Source organism: Crinia signifera, chromosome 11, assembly GCF_055691185.1.
Source record: "Crinia signifera chromosome 11, ASM5569118v1, whole genome shotgun sequence".
Classification (NCBI taxonomy): Eukaryota; Metazoa; Chordata; class Amphibia; order Anura; family Myobatrachidae; genus Crinia; species Crinia signifera.
In genome coordinates, this window is record NC_139227.1 from 80,733,489 (window position 1) to 80,761,403 (window position 27,915).

General features: G+C 43.8%; 1 protein-coding gene across 1 annotated transcript in view; it reads left to right on the top strand.

Annotated features, from left to right (window-relative positions):
- The window catches only part of DRD4 (dopamine receptor D4), a 113,548-nt gene that overhangs the window by 33,561 nt on the left and 52,072 nt on the right, over positions 1-27,915 (top strand). The window contains exon 2 of the mRNA XM_083165353.1: positions 23,954-24,066. Within this exon, the coding sequence (XP_083021479.1) occupies positions 23,954-24,066 (113 nt within the window). The remainder of the gene's footprint in view (positions 1-23,953; positions 24,067-27,915) is intronic.

A 27,915-nucleotide genomic window follows, 5' to 3' on the forward strand; every position in this document is an offset into this window, starting at 1 on the left:
ATATATATATATATATATATATATCCGAGTTGCCTACCCTCCTGGAATGGCCGGGAGAGTCCCAGAAATTGGGTACCCCTCTCGGACCACCGTAAAAGGGGGCAACCCTCCTGCATTTCCCGCAATCTCCGGCAGGGGGGTCCGTGGGTCAAAGATGCGATCACAGCATTTTAGACCTGCCCCCCGCAGTGCAATGCCTGATATACAGGCATTACACTGCAGGGACGAGGCTAAAATGCTGTGATCACGCTAGACGCGCCCCCAATAGTGCAGCCCGTCTGGGGCGTGGCCTAGGAGGGGGTGTGGCCTATACTGGTGACACTCCCGTGAGTCCACGTCCCCGCTTCCACCACTGTAGGGGCATAAACAGACGCTGTGGGCATGCGCACATCATTTATTCATGGGTGACAGGGGGGACTCCCAAATACCCACCCGCTGCGGGACACTGCTGGCCATGGGGCATTCCTACAGAAAGCGTGGTGACAGGTATGATTTATGCATTGCATTCACTGGTTGTAAAGCAGAGGCACTTGCCATGTTTCTGTCTGCCCCTGTGCCCCACACTGTGCATTCTGCCCCTGCTGATATATTATATACTGCAACATAAATCTCAGCCAGCCGCTAACAGCTGCAGATGTAACTTACACCCCCCCCCCCGCCCCCCGCCCTTGTGGCCAATAATTCCTATTACTGATACACATGTATATTATAACTTGCACTGATAGTTACCTTTTGGTTCCGTTGTCGGGGGCACACTGTAAGGATGTACAGTTGTTCCTGATGTAAGGCAATAGAGAGAACAGAGAAGGAAAAGCAATGATTATAGTAATGTAGAAATAATGAGCAATAATTACTTTCACAAGTGACACTGTGACATTAGATCCTCTTTGTGTTATGGGCATGTTTCTGTCTCTTGTTACCCAGGTATCTGAGCAGTGCGAGGTAAGTGACATGGGTGTCTGCCTTGGAATATCCTGTCCGTTACTTATTACTCACTCTGTGTGACACAAATGTGGGGCTCACCAATAGCCAGTCGCTATAGAACTACACATACCAGCATGTCCTGCCATAGCTTTGCTGTTAAGACATGCGTAAACTGTGGCAGGGCATGGTGGGATGTGTAGTTCCATATTAGATGGTGTGCCACAGGTTGCTTACCCCTGCTACAGATACAAGTGAGAAGGATCACAAAACCCATATATTTTACCCCAATGTCACACAATATTCTGTATAATAACACTCAGTGTACAACTAGTGCTATGTAGGGTGTGTTATGATGTGTAGTATGCTGTGTATGCTGTAAGTTGTGTCATTATACCCCAGGGTTGCCGACCCTCCCGGAATTTCCGGGAGTCTCCCGAAAATTCGGTACCCCCTCCCGGCCCCCGGAAGGGTGGGCAACCCTCCCGGATTCAGGGGGGACCCCCGCTGACCCCCGGATGGCGGCATTAAAATGCCGCAATCCTCGGGTCTCAGAGGAGGGGGCGGAGCTAAAACGGCACAATCGCGTCATTTTAGCCCCGCCCCCTTCATGGAGATCCCAGAATTCGCTGCTTTTACCAGTATGGGGGCGGGGCTTAGTGATGTCACTCGTAAGCCCCGCCCCCTGAGCGGCTGCTGAAACTCTCCTCTCCGGGCTTCTCCCGGAGAGGAGAATGTTAAAGTCGGCAACACTGTTATACCCGCTGCAGTACACATTATTATTATTATTATTATTATTATTATTATTATTATTATTATTTATATGGTACCACAAGGTTTCTGCAGTGCCTGACAATATATAGATGAGCGAAAAACAAGAAAATAACAAATTACAGGGCAAACTAGGACCAGTATATGGTAAATAAATACAGTTCCATCAGGGGACAGGACACTGGCGTAATGATCAGGGTGGCAGATATATATTCTAAGAAAAATACATGAGGAGAGAGGGCCCTGCTCATGAGAGCTGACATTCTAAAGGGAACATGTGTCTGGCTTTATCTGGCCCAAAACTATAATTACTTTCTCCTTAGTAACAATTCTTACAATAATGAATGACACTTACCTGCCGTTGTTGACAATGGTGCAGCTTTGCCAGTTGGTATTAGCAATAATAAGAGCAAAAACTTCCACAAATGGGAGCAAAACATTTTGCATCTATCTCCTTCAAAAACTACCTATCAAAAGGCTGAAAGTGTAACAGTCTGTGACATCACCCTGCTGTCTGTGACATCACCACACTGTCTGTGACATCACCCTGGCCTCAGCTGCATTGTTATGCTTTATGTAACAAGAACAGTTAGGTAGTGGCTGGAATCTGTGCAGGGAAATTATAAACGGACGTGTTTTAAAAATAACTGCCAGAAATTAAAATGCTGTTATCACATGAATGTGCTGTTAGCTTTGTCACATGGCTGATTATTATTGGGGGTTTGTTTACTAATGGTTTATTTAAATTGATTTGAATAAATTTCAAATTGATGGAAATATTTTGTTTCCAGGATTAAATTATTTACTTATAGACAATTATTTGTATTAATCTATACATTTTAAATAATGTGGATTTTAATCCTGAAACCCAACATTGATTTAGGTAAATTTTCACCTGGAATTGATGGAAATTGACCTTTAATAAATTATTTCTCAAGGTCTGGTCATGCTGTGACTCTCCAGCTGTAGTGAAACTACAAGACCCAGCATGCTCTACCAGCACATCATTACTGACCCTCCCCACCAATGTCCGTTCTGCATGCTCAATGTTGAATATATTGTGAACGATACATGCTAGCAGCGAGGCTGGGTGAGGTCATTGAACGATATCATTAACAATATTGTTCAGTGTGTGTGTATGATATATTTATTGCCCGGGAGCTACAACAATATTGTTAATGAGCAAATCGTCCAGTGTGTATGGGGCTTTAATCTAGACTTGAGAATGGAGTAATGCTCTTATTGCCTACAGTGTATTCCATATGTTCTCAATATTGTTCCTTAGGACCCCAAACAGTATATGTTTTCCTTAAGGTGCCCATACACGGTGCGATAGGACTGTGCAATGCGATGCGGGCTCCCTCGGGCATCGCATAGTACAAACAGTATGTGCTGCAGATTTACTGCTCGCGGATCGCATCGCATCGCATGCAAATCGCATGTAAATGAATGCCTTGCGATGCAATGCGATCCAGCCCATAACGGGTGCGATCATCGCACCGTGTATGGGCACCTTTACAGAATTATCAGTAAACTAATAAGCTCCACCTCTGCATCTTTTAAAATGTGTCAGTGACTTGTGAGTCTTGCACTGGCCTTATTGACCTTAAACAGAGCAGACGCCCCTTTCCTTGGTTTGAAAATAGTCAAAGGAAACTCTTCTTCCTATTTCTGTTATATTTCTGTGATTACCTTGGTTTCTCAATATGGGATACGGTTATTTTGGTCTACAGTATGTTGGTCGACAATGCATTTGGGTCGACATGGGTCAAGGTCGACATGGGTCTTGGTCTATGGGTCATTAGGGAGACACAAGCAATAGTTTAACAGTGTCTAGGTCAACTGTTAAAAGGTCAACATTTTTCACTGTTTTTTGAGCCGACATGTGTCAACAGGCGGTATTTCATGCCCTACCATCCACTAAGGCATAGGTTCCCAAATACGGTCCTCAAGGCACCCCAACAGTCCAGGTATTAAGTATATCCATGCTTGGCCACAGGTGAATTAATTAGTAACTCAACCAGTCTGATTTAACCATCTGTGCTGAGCCATGGATATACCTAAAACCTGGACCGTTGGAGTGCCTTGAGGACCGCGTTTGGGAACCTCTGCTCTAAGGCATGGTGGGAGAATAAGGCTTTGTGAGCCAAGCAAGCAATGCGAGGGGATGCGGTGCACTGGAAACTGTGTCCATGTCGACTGTGTCGACATCCGGGTAAAAAAAACAGTGAAAAACCTCATGTCAACCTTTTGACTGTCAACCTAATGCTTGTGTCGACCTATTGACCTGTCGACCTAAACCCATGTAGACCTTGTCCCATGTGCACTGGAAACTGTGCCCATGTCGACTGTGTCGATATTTGGGTAAAAAAATGAAAACCCCATGTTTATGTCGACAGGTCATTAGGTCGACACAAACATTAGGTCGACAGTCAAAAGGTCGACATGGTGTTTTTCACTGTTTTTTGAGCCAACATGTGCCGACAGGCAGTATTTCATGCCCTACCATCCACTAGGGCACGAGCGAGTGAGCGACGCGAGGGGAAGCAGTGCACTGGGAACTGTGTCCATGTCGACTGTGTCAACATTTGGGCGGAAAAAAACGGAAAAACCCCATGTCGACTTTTTTGGCTGTCGACCTAGACACTGTTGACCTAATGCTTGTGTCAACCTATTGACCTGTCGACTTAGACCCCATGTCGACCTTGTCCCATATCGGCCTTGTCCCATGTCGACCTTTCCCCATGTCGACCTAACGGTGGCGACCTAATGCTTGTCAACCAACATACTGTAGACCAAACGATCCCAACCCGCACCAGACACATCAGTGACAGTTGTGAGCACTAACTGTAATATTTATGTGTTCAGTGTTCAAATAAGAACATACATAGATTCTGTTCATGGTTATTAATGGTTACATTTCCACTGGAGCCGCTTATTATAATACTCACCATAGCTCGGACTGGGATCACTGGAAAGACATCAACTAGGTCTACAAGAATTAGTTTGACCCCACTAGGTCGACATACAGAAAGGTTCATATGGGCTAGGTCATCAGGGTCATTAGGTTGACACAAGAATTAGGTCGACATGGGGAAGGTCGACAGTCTAAAGGTCGACATGGGGTTTTCGCTGAGTTTTCTTGTCCCGAATGTTGACACTGTTGACATGGACACTAACATGTAGCACCGCGTCCACTCGCATGGCTCGCTGTACTTGCGTTGCTTCAGGCACGGTGACTCGCTGCGCTCGGCACACTATTTTATTCTCGCAATACACCGCATGGCACATGTCGGTTCCAAAAACTGCAAAAAAAACCATGTCAACCTTCCCCATGTTGACCTAATGACCCTGTTGAACTAACCCATGTCAACCTTCCTGCATATCGACCTTCAGTCATGTTGACCCTCCAGGTGAGGGTCTGATTCAGACAGTCACTGCCCAGTGTGAAAACTCGCCCTGTGCAAGTCTGCGAATGACCAATCTGTGAAAATATCACACATTGGAGGCCGGCTGCAAATCCATTCGCACTCACCACACAATGATTGTCCCAGTCTGTGCAAGTGGGAGTGAGTCTGACCTTTCCACAACTCTGCAACATAGACGGGCTGACTGAGACTGGCGGTGACATCACAGACCCCGTCTGATAACGCCTGGGAACACCTACAAATGGCGGCTTCCTGTCTGAAATTTCTCCATTGTGAGACGAATAAAGGGATTCTATCTAATATTGCGAAAGGTTTGCAAAATCGCTGAGTTTTGTTGCTGTTTATCCGTACGCATGTGCAGCCGTTCCATAATTGATCGCCTTGTGTATTCGCACAACAGCGATCAGGCCTGAATAACCCCCAGTCTGTACAGATGTGCAAGTATATTCAGCCAGGTTGTAGACGTGTGTGTGTGTTTTTTTTAAAGTAGCAAAACCTTTATGCATAAAAGATACATTTCTTTAAACAATTAACCATTTTTTTTATTTTATTTTTTATTTTTTATTATTTCTGCATTACTTGATAACGAGGCTCCCTCATCACTACAGTAGCACTGGCTGAAATGCCAGTTATAGGCCAGTTATAGGGCCCTTCTGCCCAGTGTGATCAATAGTTTTAAGTATAAAAATTATATGAAAAATACAAATAACATCTTAAATATCTTCTTTTGCATTATTATAATAATAATAAATAGTAAATATTTTGGAGTAAAGTCTTTGCCAGGTGAGGCACTGCATCCCCTGCCTACCTTGTCCGGGATACGGTCAATAGGTCAATCCTATGAAGGTCGACACACACTAGGTTGAACACTGAAGGTTGACAGTGCTTTGATCGACACCTGAAATAGGTTGACGTGACTAAGGTTGACACAAGCATTATGTCGACGATGTGAAGTTAGACAATCAAAAGGTCAAAGTGAGTTTCCACATTTTTTTTGCCGACAGGCGATATTTCACACCCTACCATCCACTACGGAGATAATAGTGCGCCTGATGTTAGCGCAGCGAGCCATGCGAGGGGATGCAGTACACGCAGACGAATCCATGTCGACTATCTCAATATTCTGAACAAAGAAACGTAAAAACTCTTGTTGACCTTTTGACTGTCGACTTTCCCATTTTTAGCCTAATGTTTATATTGACCTTCCAACCATGTCGACCATAGCCATGTAAACCAATTTCAGGTGTCGACCTTCAGTGGTCGACCTAATGTACGTTGACCTTCATTGAGTCAACCTTATGACCCATGCCTCCTTCTATAATGCCCACATGTATATACTGCCGCACCTTGTATAATGCCCACATGTATATACTGCCGCACCTTGTATAATGCCCACATGTATATACCGCCGCACCTTGTATAATGCCCACATGTATATACTGCCGCACCCTGTATAATGCCCACATGTATATACTGCCGCACCCTGTATAATGCCCACATGTATATACTGCCGCACCCTGTATAATGCCCACATGTATATACTGCCGCACCTTGTATAATGCCCACATGTATATACTGCCGTACCTGTGTATAATGCCCACATGTATATACTGCCGCACCTGTGTATAATGCCCACATGTATATACTGCCGCACCCTGTATATTGCCCACATGTATATACTGCCGCACCCTGTATAATGCCCACATGTATATACTGCTGCACCCTGTATAATGCCCACATGTATATACTGCCGCACCTTGTATAATGCCCACATGTATATACTGCCGCACCCTGTATAATGCCCACATGTATATACTGCCGCACCCTGTATAATGCCCACATGTATATACTGCCGCACCCTGTATAATGCCCACATGTATATACCGCCGCACCTTGTATAATGCCCACATGTATATACTGCCGCACCCTGTATAATGCCCACATGTATATACAGCCGCACCCTGTATAATGCCCACATGTATATACTGCCGCACCTGTTATAATGTACACATGTATATACTGCCGCACCTTGTATAATGTACACATGTATATACTGCCGCACCTTGTATAATGCCTACATGTATATACTGCCGCACCTTGTATAATGCCTACATGTATATACTGCCGCACCTTGTATAATGCCCACATGTATATACTGCCGCACCCTGTATAATGCCCACATGTATATACAGCCGTACCGTGTATAATGCACACATGTATACACTGCCGCACCTTGTATAATGCCCACATGTATATACAGCCGCACCCTGTATAATGCCCATATGTATATACTGCCACACCTTGTATAATGCCCACATGTATATACTGCCGCACCTTATACTGGATAATGCCCAAATGTATATACTGCCGCACCTTGTATGATGCCCACATGTATATACTGCCGTACCTTGTATAATGCCCACATGTATATACTGCCGCACCCTGTATAATGCCCACATGTATATACCACCGCACCTTGTATAATGCCCACATGTATATACTGCCGCACCCTGTATAATGCCCACATGTATATACTGCTGCACCTTGTATAATGCCCACGTGTATATACTGCCGCACCTTGTATAATGCACACATGTATATACTGCCGCACCTTGTATAATGCCCACATGTATATACAGCCGCACCGTGTATAATGCACACATGTATATACTGCCGCACTGTGTATAATGCCCACATGTATATACTGCCGCACCCTGTATAATGCCCACATGTATATACTGCCGCACCTTGTATAATGTACACATGTATATACTGCCGCACCTTGTATAATGTACACATGTATATACTGCCGCACCTTGTATAACGCCTACATGTATATACTGCCGCACCTTGTATAATGCCTACATGTATATACTACTGCACCCTGTATAATGCCCACATGTATATACTGCCGCACCTTGTATAATGCCCACATGTATATACTGCCGCACCCTGTATAATGCCCACATGTATATACTGCCGCACCTTGTATAATGCCTACATGTATATACTGCCGCACCGTGTATAATGCCCACATGTATATACTGCCGCACCTTGTATAATGTACACATGTATATACTGCCGCACCTTGTATAATGCCGACATGTATATACTGCCGCACCTTGTATAATGCCTACATGTATATACTGCCGCACCTTGTATAATGCCCACATGTATATACTGCCGCACCCTGTATAATGCACACATGTATATACTGCCGCACCTTGTATAATGTACACATGTATATACTGTACTGCCGCACCCTGTATAATGCCTACATGTATATACTGCCGCACCTTGAATAATGCCCGCATGTATATACAGCCGCACCTTGTATAATGCCCACATGTATATACTGCCGCACCCTGTATAATGCCCACATGTATATACTGCCACACCTTGCATAATGCCCACATGTATATACCGCAGCACCTGTGTATAATGCCCACATGTATATACCGCCGCACCCTGTATAATGCCCACATGTATATACCGCCGCACCTTGTATAATGCCCACATGTATATACTGCCGCACCTTGTATAATGCCCACATGTATATACTGCTGCACCTTGTATAATGCCCACATGTATATACTGCTGCACCTTGTATAATGCCCACATGTATATACTGCCGCACCTTGTATAATGCCCACATGTACATACTGCTGAACCTTGTATAATGCCCACATGTATATACTGCCGCACCTTGTTTAATGCCCACATGTATATACAGCCGCACCTTGTATAATGCCCACATGTATATACAGCCGCACCTTGTATAATGCCCACATGTATATACTGCCGCACCTTGTATAATGCACACATGTATATACAGCCGCACCTTGTATAATGCCCACATGTATATACTGCTGCACCTTGTATAATGCCCACATGTATATACTGCCGCACCTTGTATAATGTACACATGTATATACAGCCGCACCTTGTATAATGCACACATGTATATACAGCCGCACCTTGTATAATGCCCACATGTATATACAGCCGCACCTTGTATAATGCACACATGTATATACAGCCGCACCTTGTATAATGCACACATGTATATACAGCCGCACCTTGTATAATGCCCACATGTATATACTGCCTCACCTTGTATAATGCCCACATGTATATACAGCCGCACCTTGTATAATGCCCACATGTATATACAGCCGCACCTTGTATAATGCACACATGTATATACTGCCGCACCTTGTATAATGTACACATGTATATACAGCCGCACCTTGTATAATGCACACATGTATATACAGCCGCACCTTGTATAATGCACACATGTATATACAGCCGCACCTTGTATAATGCACACATGTATATACAGCCGCACCTTGTATAATGCCCACATGTATATACTGCCTCACCTTGCATAATGCCCACATGTATATACCGCAGCACCTGTGTATAATGCCCACATGTATATACCGCCGCACCCTGTATAATGCCCACATGTATATACCGCCGCACCTTGTATAATGCCCACATGTATATACTGCCGCACCTTGTATAATGCCCACATGTATATACTGCTGCACCTTGTATAATGCCCACATGTATATACTGCTGCACCTTGTATAATGCCCACATGTATATACTGCCGCACCTTGTATAATGCCCACATGTATATACTGCCGAACCTTGTATAATGCCCACATGTATATACTGCCGCACCTTGTTTAATGCCCACATGTATATACAGCCGCACCTTGTATAATGCCCACATGTATATACAGCCGCACCTTGTATAATGCACACATGTATATACTGCCGCACCTTGTATAATGTACACATGTATATACTGCCGCACCTTGTATAATATACACATGTATATACTGCTGCACCTTGTATAATGTACACATGTATATACTGCCGCACCTTGTATAATGTACACATGTATATACTGCCGCACCTTGTATAATGCACACATGTATATACAGCCGCACCTTGTATAATGCCCACATGTATATACTGCCGCACCTTGTATAATGCCCACATGTATATACTGCCGCACCTTGTATAATGCACACATGTATATACAGCCGCACCTTGTATAATGCCCACATGTATATACTGCTGCACCTTGTATAATGCCCACATGTATATACTGCCGCACCTTGTATAATGTACACATGTATATACAGCCGCACCTTGTATAATGCACACATGTATATACAGCCGCACCTTGTATAATGCCCACATGTATATACAGCCGCACCTTGTATAATGCACACATGTATATACAGCCGCACCTTGTATAATGCACACATGTATATACAGCCGCACCTTGTATAATGCCCACATGTATATACTGCCTCACCTTGTATAATGCCCACATGTATATACAGCCGCACCTTGTATAATGCACACATGTATATACTGCCGCACCTTGTATAATGTACACATGTATATACAGCCGCACCTTGTATAATGCACACATGTATATACAGCCGCACCTTGTATAATGCACACATGTATATACTGCCTCACCTTGTATAATGCCCACATGTATATACAGCCGCACCTTGTATAATGCCCACATGTATATACTGCCGCACCTTGTATAATGCCCACATGTATATACTGCCGCACCTTGTATAATGCCCACATGTATATACTGCCTCACCTTGTATAATGCACACATGTATATACTGCCGCACCTTGTATAATGTACACATGTATATACTGCCGCATCTTGTATAATGCCCACATGTATATACTGCCGCACCTTGTATAATGTACACATGTATATACTGCCGCACCTTGTATAATGTACACATGTATATAATGCCGCACCTTGTATAATGTACACATGTATATACTGCCGCACCTTGAATAATGACCACATGTATATACTGCCGCATCTTGTATAATGCCCACATGTATATACTGCCGCACCTTGTATAATGTACACATGTATATACTGCCGCACCTTGTATGATGCACACATGTATATACTGCCGCACCTTGTATAATGCCCACATGTATATACTGCCGCATCCTGTATAATGTACACATGTATATACTGCCGCACCTTGTATAATGCCCACATGTATATACTGCTGCACCTTGTATAATGCCCACATGTATATACTGCCGCACCTTGTATAATGCCCACATGTATATACTGCCGCACCTTGTATAATGTACACATGTATATACTGCCGCACCTTGTATAATGTACACATGTATATAATGCCGCACCTTGTATAATGTACACATGTTTATACTGCCGCACCTTGTATAATGTACACATGTATATACTGCCGCACCTTGTATAATGTACACATGTATATACAGCCTCACCTTGTATAATGCACACATGTATATACTGCCGCACCTTGTATAATGCCCACATGTATATACTGCCTCACCTTGTATAATGCCCACATGTATATACTGCCGCACCTTGTATAATGCCCACATGTATATACTGCCGCACCTTGTATAATGTACACATGTATATACAGCCGAACCTTGTATAATGCACACATGTATATACAGCCGCACCATGTATAATGCTCACATGTATATACTGCCGCACCTTGTATAATGCCCACATGTATATACTATCGCACCTTGTATAATGTACACATGTATATACTGCCGCACCTTGTATAATGCACACATGTATATACAGCCGCACCTTGTATAATGCCCACATGTATATACTACCGTACCTGTGTATAATGCCCACATGTATATACTGCCGCACCTGTATAATGCCCACATGTATATACTGCCGCACCTGTGTATAATGCACACATGTATATACTGCCGCACCTTGTATAATGCACACATGTATATACAGCCGCACCTTGTATAATGCCCACATGTATATACTGCCGTACCTGTGTATAATGCCCACATGTATATACTGCCGCACCTGTGTATAATGCCCACATGTATATACTGCTGCACCAGTGTATAATACCCACATGTATATACTGCCACACCTTGTATAATGCCCACATGTATATACTGCCGCACCTTGTATAATGCCCACATGTATATACTGCCACACCTTGTATAATGCCCACATGTATATACTGCTGCACCTTGTATAATGCCCACATGTATATACTGCTGCACCAGTGTATAATGCCCACATGTATATACTGCTACACCAGTGTATAATGCCCACATGTATATACTGCCGCACCTTGTATAATGCCCACATGTATATACTGCCACACCTTGTATAATGCCCACATGTATATACTGCCGCACCTTATACTGTTTAATGCTTAAATGTATATACAGCCGCACCTTGTATAATGCCCACATGTATATACTGCTGCACCTTATACTGTATAATGCCCAAATGTATATACAGCCACACCTTGTATAATGCCCACATGTATATACTGCCACACCTTGTATAATGCCCACATGTATATACTGCCGCACCTTGAATAATGCCCGCATGTATATACAGCCACACCTTGTATAATGCCCACATGTATATACTGCCGCACCCTGTATAATGCCCACAGGTATATACTGCCACACCTTGCATAATGCCCACATGTGTATACCGCAGCACCTGTGTATAATGCCCACATGTATATACCGCCGCACCCTGTATAATGCCCACATGTATATACCGCCGCACCTTGTATAATGCCCACATGTATATACTGCCGCACCTTGTATAATGCCCAAATGTATATACTGCTGCACCCGGTATAATGCCCACATGTATATACTGCCGCACCTTGTATAATGCCCACATGTATATACTGCCGCACCTTGTATAATGCCTACATGTATATACTGCCGCACCTTGTATAATGTACACATGTATATACTGCCGCACCTGTGTATAATGCCCACATGTATATACCGCCGCACCCTGTATATACCACCGCAACTTGTATAATGCCCACATGTATATACTGCCGCACCTTGTATAATGCCCACATGTATATACAGCCGCACCTGTGTATAATGCCCACATGTATATACCGCCGCACCCTGTATAATGCCCACATGTATACCACCGCACCTTCTATAATGCCCACATGTATATTCTGCCGCACCTTGTATAATGCCCAAATGTATATACTGCAGCACTTGTGTATAATGCCCACATGTATATACTGCCGCACCTGTGTATAATGCCCACATGTATATACTGCCGCACCTTGTATAATGCCCACATGTATATACAGCCGCACCTTGTATAATGCCCATATGGATATACTGCCGCACCTGTGTATAATGCCCACATGTATATACTGCCGCACCATGTATAATGCCCACATGTATATACCGCCGCACCTGTGTATAATGCCCACATGTATGTACCGCCGCACCCTGAATAATGCCCACATGTATATACCACCGCACCTTGTATAATGCCCACAGGTATATACTGCTGCACCTTGTATAATGCCTACATTTATATACTGCCACACCTATGTATAATGCCCACATGTAGATACTTCCGCACCCTGTATAATGCCCACATGTATATACTGCCACACCCTGTATAATGCCCACATGTATATACTGCCGTACCTTGTATAATGCCCACATGTATATACTGCCGCACCCTGTATAATGCCCACATGTATATACAGCCGCACCTTGAATAATGCCCACATGTATATACTGCCGCACCTTGTATAATGCCCACATGTATATACAGCCGCACCTTGTATAATGCCTACATTTATATACTGCCACACTTAATTATAATGCCCACATGTAGATACTTCCGCATCCTGTATAATGCCCACATGTATATACAGCCGCACCTTGTATAATGCTCACATGTATATACTGCCGCACCTTGTATAATGCTCACATGTATATACTGCCGCACCTTGTATAATGCCCACATGTATATACTGCCGCACCTGTGTATAATGCCCACATGTATATACTGCCGCACCCTGTATAATGCCCACATGTATATACTGCCACACCCTGTATAATGCCCACATATATATACTGCCGCACCTTGTATAATGCCCACATGTATATACAGCCGCACCTTGAATAATGCCCACATGTATATTTTGCCGCACCTTATACTGTATAATGCCCAAATGTATATACAGCCGCACCTTGTATAATGCCCACATGTATATACTGCCGCACCTTATACTGTATAATGCCCAAATGTTTATACAGCCGCACCTTGTATAATGCCCACATGTATATACTGATGCACCTTGTATAGTGCCCACATGTATATACTGCCACACCTGTGTATAATGCCCACATGTATATACTGCCGCACCTTGTATAATGCCCACATGTATATACTGCCGCACCTTGAATAATGCCCGCATGTATATACAGCCGCACCTTGTATAATGCCCACATGTATATACTGCCGCACCTTGTATAATGCCCACATGTATATACTGCCGCACCTTGTATAATGCACACATGTATATACAGCCGCACCTTGTATAATGCACACATGTATATACAGCCGTACCTTGTATAATGCCCGCATGTATATACTGCCGCACCTTGTATAATGCCCACATGTATATACTGCCGCACCTTGTATAATGCCCACATGTATATACTGCCGCACCTTGTATAATGCACACATGTATATACAGCCGCACCTTGTATAATGCCCACATGTATATACTGCCGCACCTTGTATAATGCACACATGTATATACAGCCGCACCTTGTATAATGCCCACATGTATATACTGCCGCACCTTGTATAATTCCCACATGTATATACTGCCGCACCTTGTATAATGTACACATGTATATACAGCCGCACCTTGTATAATGCACACATGTATATACAGCCGCACCTTGTATAATGCCCACATGTATATACAGCCGCACCTTGTATAATGCACACATGTATATACAGCCGCACCTTGTATAATGCACACATGTATATACAGCCGCACCTTGTATAATGCCCACATGTATATACTGCCTCACCTTGTATAATGCCCACATGTATATACTGCCGCACCTTGTATAATGTACACATGTATATACAGCCGCACCTTGTATAATGCACACATGTATATACAGCCGCACCTTGTATAATGCACACTTGTATATACAGCTGCACCTTGTATAATGCACACATGTATATACAGCCGCACCTTGTATAATGCACACATGTATATACAGCCGCACCTTGTATAATGCCCACATGTATATACTGCCTCACCTTGTATAATGCCCACATGTATATACAGCCGCACCTTGTATAATGCCCACATGTATATACTGCCGCACCTTGTATAATGCCCACATGTATATACTGCCGCACCTTGTATAATGCCCACATGTATATACAGCCGCACCGTGTATAATGCCCACATGTATATACTGCCTCACCTTGTATAACGCACACATGTATATACTGCCGCACCTTGTATAATGTACACATGTATATACTGCCGCACCTTGTATAATGTACACATGTATATACAGCCTCACCTTGTATAATGCACACATGTATATACTGCCGCACCTTGTATAATGCCCACATGTATATACTGCCTCACCTTGTATAATGCCCACATGTATATACTGCCGCACCTTGTATAATGTACACATGTATATACTGCCGCATCTTGTATAATGCCCACATGTATATACTGCCGCACCTTGTATAATGTACACATGTATATACTGCCGCACCTTGTATAATGTACACATGTATATAATGCCGCACCTTGTATAATGTACACATGTATATACTGCCGCACCTTGAATAATGACCACATGTATATACTGCCGCATCCTGTATAATGCCCACATGTATATACTGCCGCACCTTGTATAATGTACACATGTATATACTGCCGCACCCTGTATGATGCACACATGTATATACTGCCGCACCTTGTATAATGCCCACATGTATATACTGCCGCATCCTGTATAATGTACACATGTATATACTGCCGCACCTTGTATAATGCCCACATGTATATACTGCTGCACCTTGTATAATGCCCACATGTATATACTGCCGCACCTTGTATAATGCCCACATGTATATACTGCCGCACCTTGTATAATGTACACATGTATATACTGCCGCACCTTGTATAATGTACACATGTATATAATGCCGCACCTTGTATAATGTACACATGTATATACTGCCGCACCTTGTATAATGTACACATGTATATACTGCCGCACCTTGTATAATGTACACATGTATATACTGCCGCACCTTGTATAATGTACACATGTATATACAGCCTCACCTTGTATAATGCCCACATGTATATACTGCCGCACCTTGTATAATGCCCACATGTATATACTGCCTCACCTTGTATAATGCCCACATGTATATACTGCCGCACCTTGTATAATGCCCACATGTATATACTGCCGCACCTTGTATAATGTACACATGTATATACAGCCGAACCTTGTATAATGCACACATGTATATACAGCCGCACCATGTATAATGCTCAGATGTATATACTGCCGCACCTTGTATAATGCCCACATGTATATACTATCGCACCTTGTATAATGTACACATGTATATACTGCCGCACCTTGTATAATGCACACATGTATATACAGCCGCACCTTGTATAATGCCCACATGTATATACTGCCGTACCTGTGTATAATGCCCACATGTATATACTGCCGCACCTGTGTATAATGCCCACATGTATATACTGCCGCACCTGTGTATAATGCACACATGTATATACTGCCGCATCTTGTATAATGCACACATGTATATACAGCCGCACCTTGTATAATGCCCACATGTATATACTGCCGTACCTGTGTATAATGCCCACATGTATATACTGCCGCACCTGTGTATAATGCCCACATGTATATACTGCTGCACCAGTGTATAATACCCACATGTATATACTGCCACACCTTGTATAATGCCCACATGTATATACTGCCGCACCTTGTATAATGCCCACATGTATATACTGCCACACCTTGTATAATGCCCACATGTATATACTGCTGCACCTTGTATAATGCCCACATGTATATACTGCTGCACCAGTGTATAATGCCCACATGTATATACTGCTACACCAGTGTATAATGCCCACATGTATATACTGCCGCACCTTGTATAATGCCCACATGTATATACTGCCACACCTTGTATAATGCCCACATGTATATACTGCCGCACCTTATACTGTTTAATGCTTAAATGTATATACAGCCGCACCTTGTATAATGCCCACATGTATATACTGCCGCACCTTATACTGTATAATGCCCAAATGTATATACAGCCACACCTTGTATAATGCCCACATGTATATACTGCCACACCTTGTATAATGCCCACATGTATATACTGCCGCACCTTGAATAATGCCCGCATGTATATACAGCCACACCTTGTATAATGCCCACATGTATATACTGCCGCACCCTGTATAATGCCCACATGTATATACTGCCACACCTTGCATAATGCCCACATGTGTATACCGCAGCACCTGTGTATAATGCCCACATGTATATACCGCCGCACCCTGTATAATGCCCACATGTATATACCGCCGCACCTTGTATAATGCCCACATGTATATACTGCCGCACCTTGTATAATGCCCAAATGTATATACTGCTGCACCCGGTATAATGCCCACATGTATATACTGCCGCACCTTGTATAATGCCCACATGTATATACTGCCGCACCTTGTATAATGCCTACATGTATATACTGCCGCACCTTGTATAATGTACACATGTATATACTGCCGCACCTGTGTATAATGCCCACATGTATATACCGCCGCACCCTGTATATACCACCGCAACTTGTATAATGCCCACATGTATATACTGCCGCACCTTGTATAATGCCCACATGTATATACAGCCGCACCTGTGTATAATGCCCACATGTATATACCGCCGCACCCTGTATAATGCCCACATGTATACCACCGCACCTTCTATAATGCCCACATGTATATTCTGCCGCACCTTGTATAATGCCCAAATGTATATACTGCAGCACTTGTGTATAATGCCCACATGTATATACTGCCGCACCTGTGTATAATGCCCACATGTATATACTGCCGCACCTTGTATAATGCCCACATGTATATACAGCCGCACCTTGTATAATGCCCATATGGATATACTGCCGCACCTGTGTATAATGCCCACATGTATATACTGCCGCACCATGTATAATGCCCACATGTATATACCGCCGCACCTGTGTATAATGCCCACATGTATGTACCGCCGCACCCTGAATAATGCCCACATGTATATACCACCGCACCTTGTATAATGCCCACAGGTATATACTGCCGCACCTTGTATAATGCCTACATTTATATACTGCCACACCTATGTATAATGCCCACATGTAGATACTTCCGCACCCTGTATAATGCCCACATGTATATACTGCCACACCCTGTATAATGCCCACATATATATACTGCCGTACCTTGTATAATGCCCACATGTATATACTGCCGCACCCTGTATAATGCCCACATGTATATACAGCCGCACCTTGAATAATGCCCACAGGTATATACTGCCGCACCTTGTATAATGCCCACATGTATATACAGCCGCACCTTGTATAATGCCTACATTTATATACTGCCACACCTAATTATAATGCCCACATGTAGATACTTCCGCATCCTGTATAATGCCCACATGTATATACAGCCGCACCTTGTATAATGCTCACATGTATATACTGCCGCACCTTGTATAATGCTCACATGTATATACTGCCGCACCTTGTATAATGCCCACATGTATATACTGCCGCACCTGTGTATAATGCCCACATGTATATACTGCCGCACCCTGTATAATGCCCACATGTATATACTGCCACACCCTGTATAATGCCCACATATATATACTGCCGCACCTTGTATAATGCCCACATGTATATACAGCCGCACCTTGAATAATGCCCACATGTATATTTTGCCGCACCTTATACTGTATAATGCCCAAATGTATATACAGCCGCACCTTGTATAATGCCCACATGTATATACTGCCGCACCTTATACTGTATAATGCCCAAATGTATATACAGCCGCACCTTGTATAATGCCCACATGTATATACTGATGCACCTTGTATAGTGCCCACATGTATATACTGCCACACCTGTGTATAATGCCCACATGTATATACTGCCGCACCTTGTATAATGCCCACATGTATATACTGCCGCACCTTGAATAATGCCCGCATGTATATACAGCCGCACCTTGTATAATGCCCACATGTATATACTGCCGCACCCTGTAAAATGCCCACATGTATATACTGCCACACCTTGCATAATGCCCACATGTATATACCGCAGCACCTGTGTATAATGCCCACATGTATATACCGCCGCACCCTGTATAATGCCCACATGTATATACCGTCGCACCTTGTATAATGCCCACATGTATATACTGCCGCACCTTGTATAATGCCCAAATGTATATACTGCCGCACCCGGCATAATGCCCACATGTATATACTGCCGCACCTTGTATAATGCCCACATGTATATACTGCCGCACCTTGTATAATGCCTACATGTATATACTGCCGCACCTTGTATAATGTACACATGTATATACTACCGCACCTGTGTATAATGCCCACATGTATATACCGCCGCACCCTGTATATATCACCGCAACTTGTATAATGCCCACATGTATATACTGCCGCACCTTGTATAATGCCCACTTGTATATACAGCCGCACCTGTGTATAATGCCCACATGTATATACCGCCGCACCCTGTATAATGCCCACATGTATACCACCTCACCTTCTATAATGCCCACATGTATATTCTGCCGCACCTTGTATAATGCCCAAATGTATATACTGCAGCACTTGTGTATAATGCCCACATGTATATACTGCCGCACCTTGTATAGTGCCCACATGTATATACTACCGCACCTTGTATAATGCCCACATGTATATACAGCTGCACCTTGTATAATGCCCACATGTATATACAGCCGCACCTTGTATAATGCCCATATGGATATACTGCCACACCTGTGTATAATGCCCACATGTATATACTGCCGCACCATGTATAATGCCCACATGTATATACCGCCGCACCTGTGTATAATGCCCACATGTATGTACCGCCGCACCCTGAATAATGCCCACATGTATATACCACCGCACCTTGTATAATGCCCACAGGTATATACTGCTGCACCTTGTATAATGCCTACATTTATATACTGCCACACCTATGTATAATGCCCACATGTAGATAATTCCGCACCCTGTATAATGCCCACATGTATATACTGCCGCACCTTGTATAATGCCCACATGTATATACTGCCAAATCCTTTGTATAATTCCCCCATGTATATACTGCCAAATCCTTTGTATAATTCCCCCATGTATATACTGCCGCACCTTGTATAATGCCCACATGTATATAAAGCCGCACCTTGTATAATGCTCACATGTATATACTGCCGCACCTTGTATAATGCTCACATGTATATACTGCCGCACCCGGTATAATGCCCACATGTATATACTGCCGCACCTTGTATAATGCCCACATGTATATACTGCCGCACCGTGTATAATGCCTACATGTATATACTGCCGCACCTTGTATAATGTACACATGTATATACTGCCGCACCTGTGTATAATGCCTACATGTATATACCGCCGCACCCTGTATATACCACCGCAACTTGTATAATGCCCACATGTATATACTGCCGCACCTTGTATAATGCCCACATGTATATACAGCCGCACCTGTGTATAATGCCCACATGTATATACCGCCGCACCCTGTATAATGCCCACATGTATACCACCGCACCTTCTATAATGCTCACATGTATATTCTGCCGCACTTTGTATAATGCCCAAATGTATATACTGCAGCACTTGTGTATAATGCCCACATGTATATACTGCCGCACCTTGTATAGTGCCCACATGTATATACTGCCGCACCTTGTATAATGCCCACATGTCTATACTGCCGCACCTGTGTATAATGCCCACATGTATGTACCGCCGCACCCTGAATAATGCCCACAGGTATATACCACCGCACCTTGTATAATGCCCACAGGTATATACTGCCGCACCTTGTATAATGCCTACATTTATATACTGCCACACCTATGTATAATGCCCACACGTAGATAATCCGCACCCTGTATAATGCCCACATGTATATACTGCCGCACCTTGTATAATGCCCACATGTATATTCTGCCGAATCCTGTGTATAATTCCCACATGTATATACTGCCACACCTTGTATAATGCCAACATGTATATAAAGCCACACCTTGTATAATGCTCACATGTATATACTGCCGCACCTTGTATAATGCTCACATGTATATACTGCCGCACCTTGTATAATGCCCACATATATATACTGCCACACCTGTGTATAATGCCCACATGTATATACTGCCGCACCTTGTATAGTGCCCACATTTATATACTGCCACACCCTATATAATGCCCACATGTATATACTGCCGTACCTTGTATAATGCCCACATGTATATACAGCTGCACCTTGAATAATGCCCACATGTAAATACTGCCGCACCTTGTATAATGCCCACATGTATATACAGCCGCACCTTGTATAATGCCTACATTTATATACTGCCGCACCTTGTATAATGTACACATGTATATACTGCCGCACCTTGTATAATGCCTACATTTATATACTGCCACACCTAAGTATAATGCCACATGTAGATACTACCGCATCCTTTATAATGCCCACATGTATATACAGCCGCACCTTGTATAATGCTCACATGTATATACTGCCGCACCTTGTATAATGCTCACATGTATATACTGCCGCACCTTGTATAATGCCCACATGTATATACTGCCGCACCTGTGTATAATGCCCACATGTATATACTGCCGCACCCTGTATAATGCCCACATGTATATACTGCCGCACCCTGTATAATGCCCACATGTATATACTGCCGCACCTTGTATAATGCCCACATGTATATACAGCTGCACCTTGAATAATGCCCACATGTATATACTGACGCACCTTGAATAATGCCCACATGTATATACTGCCGCACCTTGTATAATGCCCACATGTATATACTGCCGCACCTTGTATAATGCCCACATGTATATACTGCCGTACCTGTGTATAATGCCCACATGTATATACTGATGCACCTTGTATAGTGCCCACATGTATATACTGCCGCACCCTGTATAATGCCCACATGTATATACTGCCGCACCGTGTATAATGCCCACATGTATATACTGCCGTACCTTGTATAATGCCCACATGTATATACTGCCACACCTTGTATAATGCCCACATGTATATACTGCCGCACCTGTGTATAATGCCCACATGTATATACTGCCGCACGTGGGGTGATTTACATAAGATATACAAAATGCTGTCCCCTGCACCTCTCCATCCCCGTAATGTGATTTGTGGCTCATACTGTGCGGCATGATGTGATTGTTGGCTCATACTGTGCGGCGTAATGTTATTTTTGGCTCCTACTGTGCAGCGTGATGTGATTTTTGGCTCCTACTGTGCGGCGTGATGTTATTTTTGGCTCCTACGTGCGGCTTGATGTGATTTTTGGATCCTACTGTGCGGCGTGATGTGATTTTTGGCTCCTACTGTGCGGCGTCATGTGATTTTTGGCTCCTACTGTGCGGCGTGATGTGATTTTTGGCTCATACGGAGTGGAATAATGTGAATTTTAGCTCATTCTATGTGGCTTAATCCTTAATGTGATTAATATGGGATTGCTTTTATACATTTTCCTGTACCCCTTGTGGGTGAATCTGAGCAGATTGCATGGTCACCCCCCTCTCCAAAGGACATGTCCCTTTACACAAAGTCATACCTCATTTCAACAGGCTTGAGCACCCACCAGTGTAAATCAGCACCTCTGGTGGTATGCATCAACAGTGGGTAGCCTTGGAAACCAGCCCAACTCCCAGGATGCCCATGCAGATGGGACAGCTTGGCAGGTTCCATTCACATTGCTGTCCCACAGCTGAGCTTCTGTGTTTTGAGTTCCTCTGCGAAGCGCAAGCCGGAAGCTGTCAGCTGCTCTGGCTAGCGGGCACTTCCTGGTGTCGGCTGCTAGCTGAGAGCAGTGGTGTAGCAGAAGTGTGGCGACAAATCAAAAAAGCCCTGCTGCGGCACAGCAATGTGAATGAAACCTGCCGAGCTATCCCATCTGCATCTGGGGAGTCGGGCTGGCTGTTTGCAGGCTATGCAGTGGTTGGGGTAGGCATTTACACTTTTATTAAGACATGATTATGCACTAATTGATACCCACCCCTGTTGTAGCTTCTCCCACCTCTGCCCCCCACCACCCACCTATGCACACTGGGAGAGGGGGGCCCTGGCAATTTTGTCAGTCCCGGGCCCCATGGTTTCTGATGGCAGCCCCAGCCACACCCCTCCTCCCCCCTCCCAACACACACACACACTCTCTCTCTCTCTCTCTCTCCCGGCACCCTAGGTTGGAGCGGAATCAGACTATTGGTTAATCAGGCACTGCCCCTACATTATGTATATATTCCCCATCACTGATAATGTTAAATCATTTAAAGTGATTTTACTGCCATTTTTGGAAACAGAATGACACATTGTTTATTAAGGAAATGTATACTGTACAAGATAAGGACGGAAATGAGAGTTGCTTATGGCACCTAGAGGATCTCATATTTCCAATTGTTGTTATCGTTGTTATTATTAGCCTTCCATTAATCACTTTCACAGTTTTCCCTTATTTCAGTTTCTAGGAGGCATGTGGACCCTGAGTCTTGTCCTGTGTGATGTTCTTATGACCATGGATGTCATGCTGTGTACAGCCTCCATCTTCAACCTCTGTGCAATCAGTGTGGACAGGTAAGCCCCATGGTGTGGTGTATCTATAATAGGTGCCTAGTAGGAGTTGCACTTAGACCCCTGGGTCCGGGGTTGCCTGCTCCGCACACCCTGCACCAACGTCAATACCTCTCCAGAGTTCTGCTTTGGAGGAAACGGTGCTGCACAAACCAATAGGAAAATACTCTGTGGTGGCCACTTCCTTAGCAATCTGCGCATCCGCAGAGGGAAATTCACCAGGAACATGGGGGTGGGCACCATGCTTTCAGTGACCTGCGCATGTGCACAAGAATCTGGTCCAGTGCCAGTGCATACCGGCTCACCATGAGTTCGGCTGTACAGAGACTCCACATGGGCTCCCTCTTACTACCCCTGTAGATCTCATGAAGGGACAAAAAACTATTTCACAACATTTGCTCTATATAGCGGTCACATATAGTGGATGTATGTATATATACATACTAGTAGGAACCACTCAAAGCAAATGCTTCGAAAGCTAGCCTGTTACCTTGTGATTGCCTATGTGTTTGTGCATATGTGAGAAAGAAAGAGATGTAGTTTCACTTGCTGCCAACAGATGGCAGTGTTTTGATTACACACGGACACTAAACATATATATATACTAGAGAGAGAGAGACAATCAGACTCTAGACATACACATATATATATATATATATATATATATATATATATATATATATATATATATACATATACAGGTTGAGTATCCGGTATCCGGACATCCCTTATCCGAATTATTCCAAAAACCGTGGTTTTTGGAATCATTCGAATTTTTTTTATTATTTTTTTTTTAACCCCCTAACCCTCTTTTCATACTTACCAAGTCCCCGGGCGTCCACAGCAGGCATCCGGCATCTTCTCCATGGTCTCCAGCGGTCCCAGGAATGCATTGCGCGAGTGTGCGCGCGCGCCGGTGACGTCACCGGTGCGCGCGCACACTCGCGCAATGCATTCCTGGGACCGCTGGAGACCAGGAGAAGATGCCGGAGGCCTGCTGTGGACGCCCGGGGACTGCGCGGACGCCGAGGGACGCCCGGGGACCATCAGGGGACAGGTAAGTATGGCTGCAAAAAAATATTCCAAAAACCGGAAAATTCCCCTATCCGAAATGCTTGCGGTCCCGAGCATTTCGGATAGGGGATACTCAACCTGTATATATATATATATATATATATATATATATATATATATATCCAGCAGGTAGGATCCATCAACAAGTTGATCTTTCCAAGCACAGCACTGACAGGGCTTTCATAAAATAGCACTTTCATAAAGTGCTATTTTATGAAAGCCCGGTCAGTACCGTGCTTGGAAAGATCAACTTGTTGATGGATCCTACCTGCTGGATGTGAAAATTTTGCAAAGGCACGCAGGCAATTTTGGGAGCTGGAGTGAGTGCTGGTCCGTCCCGCTGCTATATATATGTATGTACAGAAATAATAGAGTGTGCTACTTTGAATATAGATGAAACCACCACCTTTCCAGATTAAAACCTCTTATGCATAGAGTAATTTTATTTTATTATTATTTATTATATTTTATTTGCATTATAATCCCAAAATTTGTAAAAACAATTGTACATAAAACAAAGCACATTTTTTTGCAATAAAATAAATACTTGAAAAATCCTACGCGTTTTGTCTTGACAACTTCATCAGGGGATGATTCAAAGTAAAAGGTTTATTAGATTCAATGATTCCTTTTCAAAAGGTTCTTCTTTGATTAAAATCAGGAAAACAATTCCACAATGAAGGAATGGCAAAATAAGCAAATAGATTTCTCTCGCTGAGAGGGACTTTTGCCTGAAGATGACCAGAGAGAATGTGGTCCCACATGTGCTAGCTCCAAACCGGATGTCAAACACAGTTTTTTGACAATAAATGCCATCACCCAACCACTAACCATGAGTGAAAGAAAAGTTTGTGAGTTATCATTCTTATTCTCTGACAAATGGCCAGAATATCACAAATTCTGCTAGGTATATAAACTTATGAGCACAACTGTATATATATATATATATATATATATATATATATATATATATATATATATATATATATATATATATATATAGAAAGAGCAGCAGACCGGCACACTCACTGGCTCAGACGCAAGATTTCTGCTTTGCTGGGTGCCCCCACTGGAATCATGGAATAAACAGTAGTTTGGAGGTGCGGCACTCCCCGCAAATTAACAGGAATTCCGGTACTTGTTTCCTAGCACGGCCACACCGATTAAGATCGGGGTGGTCGTGCTGAAAAAAATCGGTCGATCGCATCGCATGCGATTTGGTCGCATGCGATGCGATCGACCGATCCGACCGATTTTTGACCCGATTTTTTCATTAAATCCAATGTAAATTGGGTCCCTGGGACCCAATTTTACATTGGATTGAATGAAAAAAATTCCAAACCCCCCCAAATTGAAGCGTGTACACAGCGCCCCACGATAGACGGCAACCCGAAGCGTGGCGAGCGCAGCGAGCCCGCGAGGGGCGGCGGTACGCGTCCTCCGACCTTTTCATGCCCTACTATCCACTACGGCGTGGAGTGAGAATAGAATAGTGTGGCGAGCGCAGCGAGCCACCGAGCCCGAAGCGTGGCGAGCGCAGCGAGCCCCGCGAGGGGACGCGGATACCTTCACAGGTAATCGCGTCCCTTCGCGGGCTTCACAGTTGTCGGCGTCGCCACGGACACCTGTGAAGCCCGCGAAGGGACGCGTTTACCTGTGAAGGTATCCGCGTCCCCTCGCGGGGCTCGCTGCGCTCGCCACGCTTCGGGCTCGGTGGCTCGCTGCGCTCGCCACACTATTCTATTCTCACTCCACGCCCTAGTGGATAGTAGGGCATGAAAAGGTCGGAGGACGCGTACCGCCGCCCCTCGCGGGCTCGCTGCGCTCGCCACGCTTCGGGTTGCCGTCTATCGTGGGGCGACGACGGGGACATTTTTAATGTGAAATGGGTCATATTGACCCATTTCACATTTTTTAACATTTTTACACCATTTCAATGTTAAAATTTTTTTTAACATTGAATCCTATGTAAAAATCGGGTGCATCGCGTCGCATCGCGTCGGGACCAATGTTAATGGTCCCGACCGACGCGATGCCCCCGATATTTTACAGTTCCCGACAAGATTTCAATGTTAAAAATTTTTTTAACATTGAAGTCAATGCAAATATCGGGGGCATCGCGTCGGTCGCGTCGGGACCAATGTTAATGGTCCCGACCGACGCGATGCCCCCGATTTTTGTTTCCTAGCCGGCAAAATGGACCTGATTTCAAAGGAAATCGGGTCCATCGGGCTAATCGGGTCCCTTAATTAAGGGACACGATTAGTTACGATTGTGGCCGTGCTAGGAAACAAGTACCGGAATTCCTGTTAATTTGCGGGGAGTGCCGCACCTCCAAACTACTGTTTATATATATATATATATATATATATATATATAGTATTTCACCTAATGTAGCTGAAGGTAAAATGTATTCAGTAAGTGGACACGTTACAGACAGGTCGTTGTATCTGCAAAATTTCAGGCGTGGATTGTAACCTCTTGTTCTAGACTTCTCCAGTGAACAATACTGTACTTATTTCATGTGCTAAATCTCTTTAAGTATGTGAAAGTTACATTCCTCTTGATTTCTGGCCATACAATCTTTCGCTGAGTGTTTAATCTCTACTGATCTCTTAGCAACTATAAAAAGGATTTATAGGAAAAGAACAATCCAGCTGATGTACTTACAATACTTTCTTAAATAAAATGAATACTGAAATAATTCTGAAAAAATGGGATTATGCTTTTAAGTAATCAGGGGATTTGTGTCTTCACTGAGGAATCTGACTGCGGCTG